This window comes from Pezoporus wallicus, unplaced genomic scaffold (assembly GCF_028554395.1).
Source record: "Pezoporus wallicus isolate ANWC-B61680 ecotype Strahan unplaced genomic scaffold, APGP_CSIRO_Pwel_v1 contig_3181, whole genome shotgun sequence".
NCBI lineage: Eukaryota > Metazoa > Chordata > Aves > Psittaciformes > Psittacidae > Pezoporus > Pezoporus wallicus.
In genome coordinates, this window is record NW_026641700.1 from 4,745,234 (window position 1) to 4,765,209 (window position 19,976).

The 19,976-nt window shown below is 38.7% G+C and overlaps 1 protein-coding gene across 1 annotated transcript; it reads left to right on the forward strand.

Annotated features, from left to right (window-relative positions):
- The first annotated feature begins 1,594 nt into the window (after nt 1-1,594).
- Nucleotides 1,595-19,684, forward strand: EFHB (EF-hand domain family member B). The gene is given in 14 exon segments (XM_057424873.1): nt 1,595-1,668; nt 1,954-2,016; nt 2,833-2,976; nt 6,740-6,914; nt 7,518-7,628; nt 8,855-8,984; nt 12,421-12,506; nt 13,798-13,917; nt 13,920-13,945; nt 14,706-14,914; nt 15,274-15,326; nt 15,329-15,460; nt 15,984-16,165; nt 19,426-19,684. Coding segments are annotated over 14 exon segments (1,662 nt in total). The 5' UTR covers nt 1,595-1,602; the 3' UTR covers nt 19,591-19,684.
- Nucleotides 19,685-19,976: the final 292 nt, after the last annotated feature.

The window sequence follows — 19,976 nt, forward strand, 5'->3', positions numbered from 1 at the left end:
GTGCCCTGCTATTACCATGTAATTTTCACAATACTATACTTTGCTTTTCCTCTGTATAAATAGTTCCCTCATTTCAATAGCTTTATCCTTACCTAGTTACTTCTCTCAACAAGATCAAATTCATCCCTGATTTCTGTTCAAATCTCAATTTAGCCTTTACTAGATGTTGCACCTGACAGAGGAATGGTTCACAAGGGAAGACATAACCCATCATTTTATTTTGTTTATTAAATGCCAACAGTTACTGCTTTATTTGGCAGGAGCAGTCTAAACTTTAACAATAAATATGGTTGAAATATGAAATGAACTGAACATGTTAAGAATGTACAGGAACATCTTTACTTCCCAACTGGTTGTGGATGTTCTCTATTAGCGGGAAAGTACAGCCATGTCTACAGCAGAAAAGCACACCTAGTTTTGAAGAAGGGCACCGGCATGGCCACAGCTAAATAATAGCTGATGATAACAGCTGTTACTTGAAGAGCATGAAGCTATGTTCACGCATACTAGAAGCTAGCTGATCATACTACTGATGTGTGCTGCTAGTGCCCCTGACAGCCAGAACACGTCGTCAGGTACCCTTAATGCCTAGTGGCCCAGTTATCAGAGAGCAGTTGCTGCCCCAGCCTCTCATCTTCCATTTGTAGGAAAGGGTCCTGAGAATTCAGTTTTAATTTAATTTCCTTCATTTTAAATCCTTATCAAACAAATGTTAGATTGAGAATAAAATGGCAGCAGCTGGTAATGTTTGTTAATTAATTACGGTTAAATTCTGTATGTTTATCTAAAATTGGTTTTGCCATCATAGGGGTATAGAGAATGCAGCAGGATGTGATTAAATTTAGATGTTTTGCTGGATAGAAGGGGCAAGGTTACTAAATGTCACCTGAAAGGAAAAGTCTTTGTAAGAGTTTAGGGGCTTTTAAACAGGGTGAAACTTGTTTAGTCTTACCTATGCTGCTTTTCCGAAATAATGCACATCTGTTTCTAAAAGACACAGTGCTTTAGTTGTATGATGTGCTGAGGCATTGAACACAAACGGTAAGAGCATTCAGTTGTCCTAATACGTGAGTAGTGCTTACAGGCTTCTGTCACCCACCTTTGTGCTGTCATGTTGATGGGAGTCTCGGTTTTCTTTAGAGCAACAGTCTCTGTGAAATATTTTATTAATATCTTAATGCATGTGACAACATTTGTGAAAGGAGCTGCATTTTTTATTAGAATAATTAATAAAGATTTAGTTTGGTCAGACTTCTGACCTTGTAAGACCTTTCTTTCGTTCAACCCAAATCAAAACCAAGCCACGTGTCTGAAAGCTGGTAGATTGTCAAGGACTTTAATTAATTGCCCTAAGAAAAATACTATCGCGGCAGTTGCATCCTAGTTACTTTCTTATATCATGAGGGTTAAAAAAATAGCCTGAATGCAATTTCTTTACATGCTTTCTCAAGGGGCTTCGATAGAGATGACGGCAAGGCCGGGAGGGGGCGCCCGCCCCGCGGGAGCACTCTCGCCTCCGTTGCCTGCAGGGGGCGCGGTGGCGCCGCTCGCCGCCCGTTACTAAGCGAGCGGGGCAAATGGCCTCCAAGGTCTCTTGTCGCCATGGAGGGGCAGCTTCGGACCGTCTACGAGGGGAAGTTCACCGACTGGTTTCCCGAGCTGTCGGCAGTGAGAGCTTTCGCCGAACGGGTCCCGCCGTTGCCGCGGAGCCGGCTGCCTGCTCTCTGCGCGTTTCTGGGCCCGGGGTCTCGCCGTGGCCTGAGGGAAGAAGCTGGAGGATGTGGGGCAGGCAGGCTCCTTTCCCTGAGATCTCCTTCTTCTCCTACCTCCCCAATGCATGTAGCTCCTTTTTTTTCCCTTTTATCAAAACGGGGATAGCTGGTCAACATCTTGTGCAAGGTGTCAGATCCCCATTTGCCTAGTTATGCCTCATTTTTTGATTGTGTTGTTTAGACTGGAAAGTTGCTTTTCACTGGCGATACGGCTGTGAGGTGCCTGACCGAGATTTTACCCAGAGCGAGTTGGTTTTTCAGATGCTCCTTGTGGAACTTTAGTAACGATTTCCCATTAGAGATCGTGTGAAACTGGTTTTTTTTTTAATATCCGTTCTCCTTAGAAACTACTATTTTTTTTCCAATGTTAGTTTTTGTCACATGGGATCATAGAAAATAGCTGGCAGGATGTCAAACACTTCTGGCAGTTCTTTCTCACTCTGCATGTTTTACAAAATTCATTATGCTTTCTTAGATGGGACTAAGTAGAATTGGTTCAGACAGTTTTTCTTTAGTAACACAATTATAATGATTATTATTAGGAATTGTTATTACTTCTGATGAAGGTCCTTCTTTACAAAGATGCCACTCAGAATTGTTCTTCCCACATGCCTCTGAAGAGTTAGAGGACATTGAGACACAAACGGATCCCTTGAATAATAGCTCTCCCTTTAAATGTGTGGTTAAAATAATTTTTGAAATTGCTTCATTGATGGTGAAATGAGGTTTAAAGTTTCTGAAGTTATTAAATGCAATATAAATGAAGCTTCATGAAATACACATGAAGAAGTGGTTATCCTTCTTAAAAATGGAACCTGATAGTTGAAACTTAGCAACTCTCACTTCTGTTGCTGGTTGGATAAAATTTCGGCTGGACTATGTTGACCATATGATCGGAAGATCAGCATCTGTAGGAACATCTGCATGTGTTACAGCCCTAAAACATCCTCATATTTTCTTCTTACCTTGGTGAAATCAAACTAAAATGGCTGCAGTGCATTCTCTTTAATATACTGTGAATATCTGGTGTAATATTGTTTTCACTTTGCTTTATATATAGACCATTACTCCACCTACCTTGCAAAAGTTTCAAAATACAACAAATCCAGTTCCTGGTGTTGAAAGAATATTCTGTGACAGAGCAGATGATCCTGACATTGCATCTCACTTGAAACATGGCGTAGAGTCACCTCCTTCACACACTGTAAGAATGTGACTTTTTTACTATTGTTTAAGAATAGACAGCTTAGGAATGCCCTTAATAAGAGCAACTGATTTCTTCATAGTCAGGGATATAGGTACATAGTTGAGGGATTTACACTGCAGTGTTTCATTGTTATTGTGGATTATCTTAAGGTCCTTTCCAACCCTAACTATTCTATGATTCTATGATACTATCTGAATTCTGAGGTCAATTAATAGGGTTTAATTAGCACGATTGAAATAGGAAACCACTTCAAGTTCAGTGACTTCTACCAGGGACAGCTTTGCAATGACTACTGAATTATTCATTAATTTCAACATCTAAGTTAGTGAACAGTCTTCTACCCACAAATTTTGCTGCTTTCTTCTTTACTGATTGCAGAGGTAAAACCTGTTGAGCTCTTGGCAAGAGAACTGCTCAGAATATGATTATGGTTCAGTGTAAGTACTATGTATTTTTTCTTATGTTTGGGTTGAAACTAATTTTGTAGTTAAAAGTTTTGTATATGTCAGACCATTTTGTGTGTATTCTTCAGAAATTATTTTTGTAATCTGTAATCAACTGAAGATGTCATTGGTGATTTTAATCACATAATTATTGTTAAAATCTCTGAAAATAACAGTTGTGTTAGTAAAATACACTGTTATGATATGGAACTCTGTCTGGGGACAGGTGGGCAGTCCACATAGGGTTTGGGGGTCAGGGTTAAAGGGAATATAGCTATGGGAGACATTACTGTGGGGATCTGTTACAGACCGCCTGATCAAGGAGAACTTGCGGATAAAGCACTCCATAGACAGATAGGAAAAGCCTCACTCTCACAGGCTCTTGTTCTCATGGGGGACTTCAACCACCCTGACATCTGTTGGAAGGACGGTACGGCCCAGCACAAGCAATCCAGGAGGTTCCTCGATTGTGTGGAAGGCAACATCCTTCTGCAAGTAATAGAGGAGCCGGCAAGGAGAGGTGCCATGCTTGACCTCGTGCTCACCAACAGGGAAGGGCTCTTTGGAAATGCGACTCTCCAGGGCAGCCTTGGATGCAGCGATCATGAGATGCTCGAATTTGAGATCCTCAGGACAGTGAGAAGAGCGTGCAGCAAGCTCACTGCCCTGGACTTCAAAAGAGCAGACTTTGGCCTCTTCAGGAACCTGCTTAGGAAGGTTCCATGGGATACAGCCCTAGAGGGCAGAGGGGCCCAAGACTGTTGGTTGATATTCAAGGATCACCTGCTACAAGCTCAGAAGTGCTGCATCCCAACCAGAAGGAAGTGCAGCAGGAGGGCCAGGAGACCTCCTTGGATGAATAAGGAGCTCCTGAGGAAAATTCAAACGAAAAAAGAGGAAGCAAGGACAGGTGGCATGGAAAGAGTACAGGGATGTTGTCCGGGAAGCTAGGGACCAGGTTAGGAAAGCTAAGGCCCAGTTAGAATTAAACTTGGCTAGAGGTATTAAAGATAACAGGAAGGGATTCTACAAGCACACAGCAAATAAAAAACAGACTAGGGAGAATGTAGGCCCCCTCAGGAAGCTCTCAGGAGAACTGGCTACACAGGATTTGGAGAAGGCTGAGGTTCTGAATGACTTCTTTGCCTCAGTCTTCACTGGCAAAGGCTCTGACCAAACCACCCAGGTCTTGGAAGGCAGATGCAGGGACTGTGAGAATGAAGACCTTGCGCCCACTGTAGGAGAGGAACTGATTCGAGACCATCTTAAAAATCTGAATGTGCACAAGTCCATGGGACCTGATGAAATCCATCTGTGGGTCCTGAAGGAGCTGGCAAATGAAGTTGCGAAGCCGCTGGCCATCATATTTGAGAAATCATGGCAGTCAGGTGAAGTTCCTGATGACTGGAAAAAGGGAAATATAACCCCCATTTTCAAGAAGGGGAAAATGGATGACCTGGGGAATTACAGACCAGGCAGTCTCACCTCTGTGCCTGGCAAAATCTTGGAGCAGATTCTCCTGGAAGGCATGCTAAGGCACATGAAAAACAACAAGGTGCTTGGTGACAGCCAGCATGGCTTCACTAAGGGGAAATCCTGCCTGACCAATTTGGTGGCCTTCTATGATGGGGCTACAGAACTGATGGACAGGGGTAGGGCAGTAGATGTCATCTGCCCGGACTTGTGTAAAGCGTTCGACACTGTCCCACACGACATCCTTGTCTCTAAATTGGAGAGACATCAATTTGATAGATGGACCACTCGGTGGATAAAGAACTGGCTGGATGGCTGCACTCAAAGAGTTGTGATCAATGGCTCAATGTCCAGCTGGAGACCATTAACGAGTGGTGTCCCTCAGGGATCGGTGTTGGGACCGGTCTTGTTCAACATCTTTGTCGCTGACATGGACAGTGGGATTGAGTGTGCCCTCAGCGAGTTTCCCAATGACACCAAGCTGTGTGGTTTGGTTGATATGCTGGAGGAAAGGAATGGTATCCAGAGGGACCTTGACAAGCTTGTGAGGTGGGCTGATGCCAACCTCATGAAGTTTAACCATGCCAAGTGCAAGGTCCTACACCTGGGTCAGAGCAATCCCAGGCACAGCTACAGGTTGAACAGAGAAGAGATTCAGAGCAGGCCTGCAGAGAAGGGGGTGTTGGTTGATGAGAAAATGAACATGAGCTGGCAGTGTGCGCTTGCAGCCCAGAAAGCCAACGGTATCCTGGGCTGCATCAAAAGGAGGGTGACCAGCAGGTCGAAGGAGGTGATCCTGCCCCTCTACTCTGCTTTTGTGAGACCTCACCTGGAGTATTGTGTGCAATTCTGGTTTCCTCAACATAAAAAGGACATGGAACTGTTGGAACAAGTCCAGAGAAGGGCCACGAGGATGATCAGAGGACTGGAGCACCTTCCGTATGAAGACAGGCTGAGAAAGTTGGGGCTGTTCAGCCTGGAGAAGAGAAGGCTGCATGGAGACCTCATAGCAGCCTTCCAGTATCTGAAGGGGGGCTATAGGGATGCTGGAGAGGGACTCTTCATTAGGGACTGTAGTGACAGGACAAGGGGTAACGGGTTACAACTTAAACAGGGGAAGTTTAGATTGGATGTAAAGAGGAAATTGTTTCCTGTTAGGGTGGTGAGGCACTGGAATGGGTTGCCCAGGGAGGCTGTGGATGCTCCATCCCTGGCAGTGTTCAAGACCAGGTTGGACGAGGCCTTGGGTGATATGACTTAGCGTAAGGTGTCCCTGCCCACGGCAGGGGGGTTTGAACTAGATGATCTTAAGGTCCTTTCCAACCCTAACTATTCTATGATTCTATGATTTCATCTGCTGGGCTTGTGAATGAATTGTTTTCAGTTTTACAAATGAAGAAGTTTCGACAAAGTTCAAGTCTCAAAAAAGAAGTCTTCAGGTTCAAACACGCAAGTCCTGATACCAGAGGATGTTGAGTAGGACATTTACTAGGCATAACCAAGATGAAGAAAAATCTAGTATTTGGTGTCCCTTCTCAGAAGCTTTACAATGGATTCATTTGTTTAGCTTGTACTGTCTGTTAAATACTGTTTCACTTTGCATTATTAATTAAGTATTAACTGGAGAAGGAATTGGTGTCTTGGTTGTTATTATTGGTCTTTCAAAATTCATTTTTGTTTTACAACTCAGTAGGTAAAATGTCAGTATAATCATGTAAGATTTCATTAGAACACTTATGATCAAACTTTTGTTTGTGTGTATATGAGGGGGTAGCCATGTTCACGTGTGAATGATTGAATTTTGCTGTTTTTTCTGCTTCTTATGTTGTTCATGATATCTTTAGGCAGCTTCATTGATAAATCCACTTCCTAAAACAAGTTTTCAACATGAAATACAAGACAAATTAGAAGCAATCTACTTACGTAATCGTAGAGCACCCTTGGGCAAATCACATGATGCTATGTTACCTAAGGACTTAGATATACTTAGTACTATTTTTGGAACAAATACCATCCAAGGTAGGAAAATTCAGTGTTAAAACAATTTTCTTCTAAATACAAGATAATCTACATTTTAATATATAGCATGTATTCTATGCTTCCAACAATTCCAGCTTAATAGAAAAGCTTTTTTTTTTTTATAGCAGTTATTGGTAGGAATAAAAATGTATTCGTGCTTTTCAGTTGTAATAAAGAAAAAAGCAACTGAGAACCTTTGGTAACTAGTGGGGCTTTTGGCTGTTTTCCAGATCTGTCTTTGGAGATTTACCTGGGGAACTGTTTAGGTAGCTGACAACTTACCTTCCCAACTATTTTAATAGGTCTAGTAAAAGATACTACCTTGACCTGTAAATCTTTCTTCTATAGATCGGAGCAAATGTTGACCATGTAGCTCTCTTGCAACAGTTATGTTCTTCTCAGTTTCTGTGATTTTTATTTTTTTCCCTAGTCTCATGTCATTATGATGTAAGATTCCTATAGATTGACTAAAAATGTGGTAAGGAGTATCATTCTTCCACAGTATTAGCATATTCTATAACAATATCGTGTTTAAGAGCAAACCAGACAAAACACCCACCTCCCTTACCTTCCCCAGCCATATATTTATTCCTTACTTTCCAGATGTATCAGGTGGAGAGCTTCTAAATCCACCAAAAACTTTTGAGGAAGTGGATAAAGAAGCTGGAGAAGGACATGATCTGTACATTGTGTCACACGATGATTATTATGTGGGTAAGTTCAAAAGCTGATAAAAAAAGTTCTAATATAAATAAAGGTAATTTTTCCTCTTTGTGTGTTCAACACATACTGCTATTTTTGAGATGTAAACTATTGCTACTTACTACTGTATTAATATAATATTAATTCTTTTTAAAAGTAATGATGTGAAGAAAATACATGCAACTGAGAGAGCATGACCTGTTTCTGTAAATGTAGATCACTTTGTAGTGAGTGCATTAGACAGTATAGGAACTTAATGAAGGAGTTGGAAACCTGATTTCTTTTGGGTGCTATTTGAAAAACAAAGTATTTCCAGGAAACTAGAAACTCATAGATGCCCTGGTTGCTTTCTGGGTTTGGCATTGTTTATGCCACTGAGAGCAATGTCAGATTTAAAGCCACAGCCCATTCCAGTACTTTCACCTCTGGTTCCTCCCTTGTCAGGATGCAAACAGAATTTCAGGGCAGCTAGACTTTTCGATGGGGAGCTCAGCATCAAGCTCTGATTACAAGGAATTTCAGGCTGCTGGCTGGCTCTCTGGAATGCAGATTCCTCAGGCTATAGCACCTTCCTGTGAGTCTGTCCCATGGCTTCTTTTTCTGCCCTTCGAGTGGGCTGTGTGTCCACTGCTTCAGCCTCTGGGGGCTGTACCTGTGTGAAGTAGTCTGCTCAGGAGTGGTTACTCTTGTTTGTTGTTTGTAAACAAGTAGGTAGTGTCTTGTTTACAGTGAAGTCAGTGGCAAATTTTCCATTGAAGTCAACATAGCAAGAATATATGTGAAAGAGCAACACCTCAAAACCACTTTGTTTCCTTTTAGCATTTTTTTTTTTTTTAACAAATCATAAATTAAACAGTACATATCTCTGCTCAGCTATGGACATTATCAGAATGATTTGTTTTCATGACCCTTACTACTTAGGCTACCTGGTATTTTTTCATTAATTCTGTTGAGCTTGCCTTCATTCAGAAATAAAAGTACATCCAACTGTTTTACCACTGAAGCAGTTTTTGCTTTTTATTTTGCTTTTTATCTTCACTTGTAGCAGTGAGATTATTCATAACTACTTAATAAACATGAGGAATGCAAATTACTTATCTTTCATTGAACAGAATTGTTAATTAGTTATTTGCTTGTGTTTCTTTATTGTTTCTATTCTTTATTGTTCTTAAGAATGAAGAGACTTAGTACATTTTTCTTCCCAGAAATACAGGTTGAAATGCTTTCTTTTTCCACAGGAGAAGCAATAAATAGGAAGTATGGGTCTCCAAACTTCAGCAAGTCTTTTGTTTATGGAATAAAAAACCCTCACTTTAAGGACAGGCGATATGTATCCAAATCCTTAAATTGGCAGTCTGCTCCAGAATTGTAAGTTGCAATGAGTTAACTAGTTAAATTGTGGCTTGAGCTCTCAAGAAGAGTGAGTCTTCATGTTTGAAGATAATTTTACATCTCAGAATCCTGTTCATAACTATATTGAACCGAATAGACATCGCAAGGAATGATTTTCAGAATAGTTTGTCCAAAACAGTTCTACCATAGTATTACACTTTATTTCTTTAGCATTACATAAAGACACTTTTGATTTTAAATTAGAAGATTTTCCAGTTACTAGATTTGTGTTTGTCTTGCAAAGGTGTTGCTGTTTCATTCTAACATATAATATTTTTAATATTGTTGAAAAATTGTTGAGTATTGTTAAACAAATACTTATGAGAGTTAGTGTTATAATTTGTAGGAAGACAGCAGAAAAAAATCATATCAAAACAAAGTCATGATTTCCGAGAAAAAATTTTAACCTCAACTTGAAAAAGTCCATACGTAAGCAAAACTGAGAAGAAAATTCACTCATGTTTGCCAAGTCACCAGTATCTCTTTCTGTCTTGGTTAAAAATGATCACTGTGCTATCAGTACTTCCACTGCACCACTCAGTTGCAAGAAGGGACTTTCTGCTTGTCCTTATTAGGCTGATAAGTTGTCAAGTTACTAATGAGGTCTGTATTGTGTCTATGTGGTGGTATCTTACTGTTGAAATGGTCTGTATCTGAATTGATCAAATTTACATGTTACAAATTACAAGCACACTTTATTTCCCCTGTCTTTTGTAGTTAGGAAGGTTTGAAAGAACTGAAATATTTCATCTACTTGACCATTTTGCTTACTCTTACACTACTTTTGGTCATCTTTGTTACATCACCTATATTCTTACTTTATTACTTCCTTGGAAAAGGACATGGAACTAACTTGTGTTGTTATCTAGCATCATATCTCAATCTCAGTCATATCATTGCAATGCCTCATAAAATCTCAGGTAATCAGGAACAGCTTTTTAGTTTTATAGAACAGTGCTTATGAAAGGCTACAGTAGTCCTATGGTACTGTGTGGTCAGTATCCAGCTGTGCCACAAATCTAGAGTTCCTGAACATATACAAAACTGTCTTTGCAGTTGCTCTAGATTTCTGCAAAATCATACTTGAAGACTCACAACCAACATTACTGACTTTGTAGCAAAATTTAATTTTAAGCTCAAGATCACAGGCTTAAGTGACTCTGGAGGACATGCCAATGGTACCTGGTAAGGAGTGAACACAAATGTCAGCCAGTTTCTCCTCTCCACTTCACTGTGTCCCAGCATAACGTGAAGTAGACCGGGAGTAAGAGCAACGTGAGGGCGTATGGTCAGTCAGGGAATATGTGTTGCAGTGCAGGCTTAAACACAGCACTAATATTACAAGACAGGTACAAGCTAACATAATTTTATTTAGTGAATTTTTCACCATCCACATCCTATGTGTAACATGAAGATGAAAAGAGCACACAGTGCATCTATCTCTGTGTGGTTTTGTTGGTTTTTTTTTGTGTGTGTTCGTCTTGTATTTTAGAACAAAGCACTGATTCTGTTTTCAATTTTGATGGAGATTTCTGATTCATGTGACAGTTTTAATTATTAAACATAGAGATAAAATGAATATACTTCATTAAGGGGAAATCCTGCCTGACCAATTTGGTGGACTTCTATGATGGGGCTACAGAACTGATGGACAGGGGTAGGGCAGTTGATGTCATCTGCCTGGACTTGTGTAAAGCGTTCAACACTGTCCCACATGACATCCTTGTCTCTAAATTGGAGAGACATCAATTTGATGGATGGACCACTCAGTGAATAAAGAACTGGCTAGATGGCCGCACTCAAAGAGTTGTGATCAATGGCTCAATGTCCAGCTGGAGACCATTAACGAGTGGTGTCCCTCAGGGATCGGTGTTGGGACAGGTCTTGTTTAACATCTTTGTCGCTGACATGGACAGTGGATTGAGTGCGCCCTCAGCAAGTTTGCCGATGACACCAAGCTGTGTGGTTCGGTTGGTACGCTGGAGGAAAGGAATGCCATCCAGAGGGACCTTGACACACTTGTGAGGTGGGCTGATGCCAACCTCATGAAGTTTAACCATGCCAAGTGCAAGGTCCTGCACCTAGGTCGGAGCAATCCCAGGCACAGCTACACGTTGGGCAAAGAAGAGATTCAAAGCAGCCCTGCGGAAAAAGACTTGGGGGTGTTGGTTGATGAGAAAATGAACATGAGCTGGCAGCGTGTGCTTGCAGCCCAGAAAGCCAACGGTATCCTGGGCTGCATCAAAAGGAGGGTGACCAGCAGGTCAAAGGAGGTGATCCTGCCCCTCTACTCTGCTCTTGTGAGACCTCACCTGGAGTATTGTGAGCAGTTCTGGTGTCATCAACATAAAAAGGATATGGAACTGTTGGAACAAGTCCAGAGGAGGGCCACCAGGATGATCAGAGGACTGGAGCACCTCCCATATGAAGACAGGCTGAGAAAGTTGGGGCTGTTCAGCCTGGAGAAGAGAAGGCTGCGTGGAGACCTCATAGCAGCCTTTTGGTATCTGAAGGGGGCCTATAGGGATGCTGGAGAGGGACTCTTCATTAGGGACTGTAGTGACAGGACAAGGGGTAATGGGTTACAACTTAAACAGGGGAAGTTTAGATTGGATGTAAGGAGGAAATTGTTTCCTGTTAGGGTGGTGAGGCACTGGAATGGGTTGCCCAGGGAGGTTGTGAATTCTCCATCCCTGGCAGTGTTCAAGACCAGGTTGGACGAGGCCTTGGGTGATATGACTTAGCGTAAGGTGTCCCTGCCCATGGCAGGGGGGTTGGAACTAGATGATCTTAAGGTCCTTTCCAACCCTAACGGTTCTATGATTCTATGAATATATTGCATCTTTTTCCAATTAATAGACAAGCAGATCTTTAATGTCGCCAACAGTGTCTTAATTTTCTGGTAAATAAAACTGGGCCAAGTTTTCCAGATGGATATTGGCTTGGTTTCTGGTTTTGGTAGACATGAAATTGCATGTGAAAAAGTGGAGATGTGATTCCACTTTAGCCAAAAGTAGTTTATTGGAGACATTATTTCAATTGAAGATCTGGTTTGTCCTAAATATTCCTATAATTTTACTAGTAAGTTACAAGGGCTTTTCTCACTCATTTCTGTCATCTTAGGAAAAAAAAAAAAAATAGAAAAGCATAGAATGTTTTTCCTTTTAATGAGTACCAATGTTCAAAAGGTAAATGTTTACATTGTTCTGTTATATTACAAACTGCAAATGTTCCAAACAGGTTTATAATGGGATGCTTTTCCAGAATAGCAACTTCAAAGCAAAGTACTGATAAACAAATTTCAGGTGAACTATGTGTATCATCCCTTATTACATAACAGATGATCCAATTATTTTTTTAATAATAGCACAGGGTTTATTTTAGCTATTAAACTACTTGAAAATTAACAAAGAAATGTGCTTATTGACAGTATAGAAGAAACTAAGAATGTCCCCCCAGACCATACATTTGGAGTGTCACTCTGTCCATATATATATGGTAAGTTCAGGGGCAGAATAAAATATTATCATGTTGAAACTATGCTGAATTAATTACTGTTGGTTGTATAATATAAAATTTTCCTAAAATCTTGGAGGCAAGGTATAGAAATTTAACAGTGATAGTAAAGTTTTGGAGGGAAAATTTGAGGTGAAGTTGCTAGTGGGGAAAAAAAAATGAATGTCAGAAATAGAGAAACAGCAGAAAACTCATATTGACATCTAAGTGGCAAAGTTAAAATGGTTATTTAAAACAGTGATGTGTCTTTCTTCTCAATGATTTTTCCTGCACTTATATAAAAAGAGAAAAAATAACTAGCAGTAAATAAGGACACATTTTTGAAGGTAACAGAGAGACAGAAAGTGGAAATTAAAATTAAAAAGATCTTATCATTGTGGCAAAACTTTGCAAGTTAGTCAACTCAAATAATTGATATTGGGATTGATGGTGTTTTAACATTATGTTTCATAACTAGGGAACACAGTGAATAGATAGGCAGCAAAAAAGGTAAGTGGCTCAAAGTTATTTAATAAGTCAATACCAGAGAAGGCTTATTCAAATTCTGCATAAGCATTCATACACACTTTACTGTGTAGTGTAATAAAGTTAAATATTTAAAGTGTGCAGGTATGCCTGTCCTATAAGGAACAGCAGAAGAACTGAACAAAAAAAATTCATTATTAACAAATAGAAAATAATGCTTATACGTTTCTGTTAGAAGGGGATTAGATGAGCTACTAATATTTATTGGACTCTGAATGTACTTCTACTCCAGAAAGTGATCTTGGTGCTCGGGAACTCGGATGAGAACTGTAGCTCAGTGTGCCAAAGTGTTTAAAAATAGTAATAAACTTAGGATATGTAGAAAATGGGAAGAAGAACACAAAAACAGTAGATTGTATAGAAATAAATGGTATATAGTTATCTGAAATATTACATTGACTTTCACATTGTTTCTTGTAAGATCCAATACAACAGACTGGAAGTGATAGATCAATTATACATGTTCTTTTGATCTCAACTATTTGGACATTGAGTAACTCTTACTGCTGTCAGAAGCTTTTGGAATCAGTGGATGGATTTGTGAAGCTATATTAAGATATTTCAAAAGCTTTGATATTTACTGCATATGAGTAGAGAAATCATCATGTGGACTGTTTGATCTTTTAATGAAATGTATCAGATGTTTAGCAGTGCTTAAAATCAGCATCCTGAAACTGAAATGTTCCTTTTGAAAAATGTCCATTTTCTGTATATGCACAACTAATCAAGGAAGTATTCATTTTTATAGGAGTTGCTGAACTTCTTCACCATGGGGTTCCATGTGACATCCTCCATGGTAAAGACAAAGGGAGAAGTCTTTTGACTAAAGTTTGGCAGAGTTTGAAGAAAGCTAACTATGAGAATTTTGACCAGAAGCATTCAAGCATTATGATAGGGTTAGTGCTTTGAAGAAGTATAAATGTAAAGGAATGCGTGACACAGCAATCTGTGCTATGGAGATACAGACATGAAGAAACACAAGCATGGGAAGGCAAATATAGATGAAGACCATAAAGAAAAGGTCGTTTAATAGTTATCCTATATTCAATCTACGATATGCTATGGAATTAAACACAACAGTATTTCCAGCCTTCCGGGTATATCCATGTTAGCAGCAAGCAAGGGACATGTGAGCAGGAATAACCTTAGCATTTTTTGCTCTTCAATATTTGGTATTTCTTCTTAAAAGAAAAACAGTTGAAGGGATTATGTTCATATTTTCTTCCAAGCTGTACTTTTTGACTGAGTCTCCAAGCAGCAGAATTTCAGATAATTTTTTCTCTCTGGAAGAAAGCTTGTAATTGACATTTCATATGCAACATAAATTGTAATGTATAAGGAATGATTGATGCCCTACTTTCAAAAGAAATCTTTGCTTTGCCTCAACATTTATGATCAGATTGTTATCTTGTCATAATACTCTGTCATACTCTTTTACTCTCAAATCATTGTATTAAGTTGAAAATTATTTTTTGACACTTAATTTCTAAATTACTAAGGGTTTCTTTCTGTATTCAGCAGATTTGCTCTTCTGAAATGATGTGTCTGGTGCTGTATTTATATATATATATGTAAACACGAATGTGTACGTTTTCCTTTTGGTGGAGCCATTTTATAATGGCTGTTGTAGCAACTGTTTTGTTTTATTTATAATAGAATCGTGACGGAATGATAGACAAGGACAACCTACAAAAGTCCTGTTTTCAGCTTAATTTGAATCTAGATGATGAGCTCCTGGATTCATTATTTGACTGTTGTGATTTGGATAAAGATGGTCTGATTAATTATTTGGAGTTCACAAACTTTCTGAACTGGAAAAACAAAACGGCTGTTAAAGAGTTTGAAGAAAAAAATAATTACAAAAGGTAGACGACTAAGTACGGGGAAATCATTGTGATGATCTTGTTCTCATAATGGCTATTGAAAGGACATTGCTGTTGTTGACTGGGTGCTTCTTTAGAAAAGTAAGATTTAGAGAGTGTCTACCACTGTCAGAATCTCAGATTACAAAAAGTTTTTCAGGACCCTGGAGTTCTGTGTTGCATGTTGAGAATGTCGCATAAATCAGGAGAAGGTAAAAATTCTCTTAGAATCTTTATTAGAAATGCAGATTAATTATCTTACCTACTTTATAGGTTTTCAAGGATTTAAGCAATGGTTTTTACCTCTTAGTCTATAATGTGCTGATAATAAATCTTGGCTGTACCATAACTTTTGCTTATAGCAGAAAAATTGATGCTCTTTTTCTGCCTGAAGACATAAAGGAGCTGAAGCAGGAAATCTTGTGTTAAAAAAACTGGAAAGCTCAGAAAAGATACCAGAAATACTTACAAGACCAACAGATCATGTATTTGCAAATTATCAAACAACTTCTCATTACAGTGCTGTAGTAGGTGGTCTTCCAACGACCTGTAAGTACAGTGAATGGTACTTCTCACTTCTGAGCATTATTTAAGACAAAGTCAGCAACAAGTTGAAAAAATATTGCTACAGGTTCTACTAACATACAGTAGTGATTTATCTAAACTAAGTTTGTTTAGGATTGTGGCTTGGAAGTTGCATGGCTTGGATGTTTTGCATGGTTAATCGATTGAAAACGTGACAGTTAATCTAGATGTCTTTGAGAAATTAAGCTAGTAACTTTGGAAGAACAATATCATCTTGGAATCACCTAAAAATGTTTTTATCTGGAAGTTCTGGGTACGTTCTAGAATATTACTGCAAGATCTCCTGCTGTCATGCTTCATGATGTACCTGAAGCTAGAAATTCTAAAAATATGAAAAAAAAATGAAGAAAATTATGAGACTCATTATTGAACCTGCATGTAACAAAGTATCAAATTTGTTGTTATTTAATACAAAATGTTTTTTTCCTCCCTGGAACTGTCTTTACATACAGGCTTTTCCATGCTGCCTGTTGATTGATTTCCATAGGTTGTCCAGTGTGTGGTGTTCCAAGTATTAGTTCAGCTCTTCCTCCTCCTCGAATTCGCTGCCTCAGTGACAGAACTAATTATGGTGATGACACCATTGCTTATGCATTATTATTCCCTTCTGTCTTTAGTCAAAAGGGAGTGTATTAAAAAGACTTTTTCAAAACAAGACCAAAGGCGGAGGTACAGTGCATTTTTTCAGAATATTCTGAAGAATGGGGCCTAGAAAGGTGTTGGAGAGGGACTCTTCATCAGGGACTGTAGTGATAGGGCAAGGAGGAATGGGTTAAAACTTAAACAGGGGAAGTTTAGATTGGATATAAGGAAGAAGTTCTTTACTGTGAGGGTGGTGAGAAACTGCAATATGTTGCCCAAAGAAGTGGTAAAGGCGCCATCCCTGGTGGTGTTCAAGGCCAGGTTGGACAGAGCCTTGGATGACATGGTTTAGTGTGAGGTGTCCCTGCCCATGGCAGGGGGAGTAGAACTAAATGATCTTAAGGTCCTTTCCAACCCAAACCATTCTATGATTCTATGACTGTTCCAAGATAAATGTACCTCTAGCCATGTGGGAGTGGAAAGTCATATTATCAAGTAAACAGTTTGTAAAACTCACTGGTGCCACATTGCCATCTTTCTTTGCATCCATTCAGCTATCTGATAAATACATGCTCTTCACATTCAAAATTATTCATAGATGTGGTAGATACTAATTTTATTGAAATCCAACTTCAATAAGTGGTATAAGGAAGTAAATCAGCGTGTTGCTACTAATATGCTCAAATGCTGTGTCAAATGAGGGTTGGTAATTAATCTGGGTTTAAGAGTCTGTGACTTATCATTTCTGCAATCTGACAAGAGCAAAGCAGTTGTGAAATTTCCATCATTGCACATATTAAAATTTGTGAGCAAGGTCTTAAGCATCATGGTTTAATGGTAAATGGTAAAGTTAGCTCTGCTTTGATTATGTGGTTGGATGGATGATCTCCAAAGATCTCTTCTAACCTAAGTTATTTTATGATTCTCTGTCTTAAAAAAAAACAGGATTTTTACAGGTGTGTAAAACTAGTTTCTCTCACAGAGGGGTATTCAGTGGAAAATTTTACCCAAGGTGCCTTTCCTCAAATAAACATGCAGGTTTTGCTAATGGCAAATTCAGCAAACTGTGTGAATATATGTTTTAAGTGCTCTGCTGAGTCTTGGTCATAGGCTCAGATCTACAAAGGACTTTTACAGTGGTAGAGGATATAGGGAGTCACGCCTCAGCGCTGTGTCCTCTCGTATTTCTGAAGAGAAAGATAGGATGTGGGGACTCGGTGATTTTTCTATCTGATATCTCTGGGTGCTGCTATCACCCTGTTATTTCACAGTCCAAATGCTGTGAACCCCACAAATATGCTAAAACAACTTTGCTGCTTTCTCAGTATTGTTTATTCTTTTGCATCTACATTTTTATGCATTTTCTTGTGAAAAAATACTGAGAGGACTTCGTTACCTGAAATACAGTTTATGAGACGGTTGTAACAAAATGTGAAATTTCAATCTAAAGTGAGAAAAGAAGCCTTGATAGCATCTTTCTCTCTACTAGTCATTATGTTAAATAGTCACATTTGAAAGTGGATTTGGAAATTGAGTATGCATTTTACAGAAAAGCATGTTGCTAGTTAGTGGTTGGAGTTGTAAAAGGTGTGGTGTCATGTTCTATATGTATCCATAAAAAAAAATGGCTTGTCAGAGTGTTTTATACGTGAGCATTTACCATCTTATAGTCTAGCTCTGAAGTGGGAAATCCGTGCATGAAGAATATAGCTAACAGTAAATAGAATTCATGCTTCATTGAGAAGCCCATTATACCTGTCAAGCACTAGATAAAACTCTTCTCTGAAGTTAAAATGTTGCCCGAGATGTCATACTCCTTCGTAGACTGTATGGGCTGTGCAGAGTTCAGTACACCTGTGAGTGTTTTACATCACCCTATACTCATGTTTCAGTATTTGAATGATGGTCTTTATTTTGAGATGGAGCATTAATATTTGCAAACATAGTAGGTAATGAAATTATTGTATGAAAGCCTAGAGTCATTTAGTACTGCTGGATTCATTTCTGAGAAATGAATGCAAATTCTCAGTATAAAGCAGTTTCATGAGGTGACTCTTTGTGTTACAGAAGAACGAAATAGTTCTAGAGCCTGTTGTTTTCTTTACTGGAATTTATCCCAGTCTACTGAAGAGAACAGAAGTTACATAACTGAGCAGTAGTGTGTAATTTATATCCAATAAGATCATGTTAATAGTCGGTAAGGGTCAGTTTAACCCCATCTATAAGTCTGTGGTTTAGTCAGTGATTATTTTATGGCTGTTGATGAGTCAGGGCAGGGTTTTATTTTAATGTGGTGAAGCCACATTTTAAGAGCATGTAGTCCTTTATTTCCTTGGAGTGATAGCCTGTAATGGATTACTTTTAGTTTGACTTTTGAATTTCACTAGCTTGTTGACGACATTAGATCAAATCTGGTTTGTTTTCCTCATGAGTAATGTTATTGATTTAGCTGAAACAACACCTATGCCTAAGGAAACAAAATTTAGTTCATGTTTTCCTCTTGTAATTTCACCTGGCATAAACTGTCATAGATTTATTGCCTAAGTTGAAGCTGTAGATTTGCTGTACTGTGAATCAGGCCTGTGTTTATACAAAAGACAGTTTTAAAGAAAGGTGAAAACAAGGTTGATTTGACCGTGTTAAAGGTCTTTACCAAAGAATGCATAAAATCTCCAGAGTACTAAGGTAACACACATGCACACAAATGATACAGATGAAGAAGCCAGATGTTTGCTTATACTAAGAAAAGTGCAAGTTATGTCAATATTCTTCTGAAGCCACTTTCCTCTAATGAGTCAACAGGTCAATGTGTTGGGCATGCAGCAGGAAGCATCCAAGTGAAAAAATACAGGAAAAAAAACACTTCTGCTGAATTGCTTTGGTGTAAAACTATAGCAAGAGCTAAAGTTGATGTGAACCATTTCACTTTAATCGCTTGACCCACTTCTCTTACACCAGCTGAAGATCTTGTTTATAGTACTCTTGCTGTGAAATACAGGAAGTAATAAAATTTGATGTATGCTGGTAACAACAAACAGTAAAAATACAATGGATAAAAAGGATTTGACTTACAGCTTTTAAAAAGCATTTTTTTTCCCTGAGTCTTCTGTGTTTGATTTTTCCAGTGTTGAAGTTGCATTAACATTACTTTATTAACTAAAGACAATTTTGTGCACCACAAAAGCACCACAGCTTTCATCCCAATAAGATTCAGATTTCCTTAAATAGAAACTTCTTTGGTTAATGAAGCAGGATGTGGTCTGTAGTTTTTATTTAAGAGTGGGAAAATATTCTTTGGCAGGTAGAGATTGCTGATTTATGTAAAAGCCAGACTTATTATTTTGTAGATTGCAGGAATTCTATGCAACATTGGCATGAACATTTCAGATGAAAGGTTTGAGGAGAAACGGAAGCAAGCCTCTATGAAGCATCAGAAAGAAGAGGTTTGTGTAGAAAGCATCAAGAACATACTGGATAAGATATATGCATCACACACAGAAACTGGTTGCTAGTTCTAGTCTTTGGGCACTGCATTTATTTAAATTGACATAACTTATAATTCTGATGCTGAGTACAATAAATATTTCCAATAACGTGTTTACAGAACTCGAATTTGTTGTTTATTGTCTTTCTGAACATTGAATTCACCCCATGTATATGAATCTTTCTGCTATCATTGTGGTTCGTTGGAACTGGTATCTATAAAGAGGAGACAGCGTATTTGTAAATGGAATGAAAATGGAATGAAAATATTTAATCTTACATCCTTTTTTTTTTTTTTTTTTTTTTTTACAGCATTTCTGAGTCTAAATAATATTTTGACCATGGACACATTTTGTATTTTTGAATTTATTTTTTTCTCTTACAAACAAAATGACAGTTTTGAAAATACTGAAGG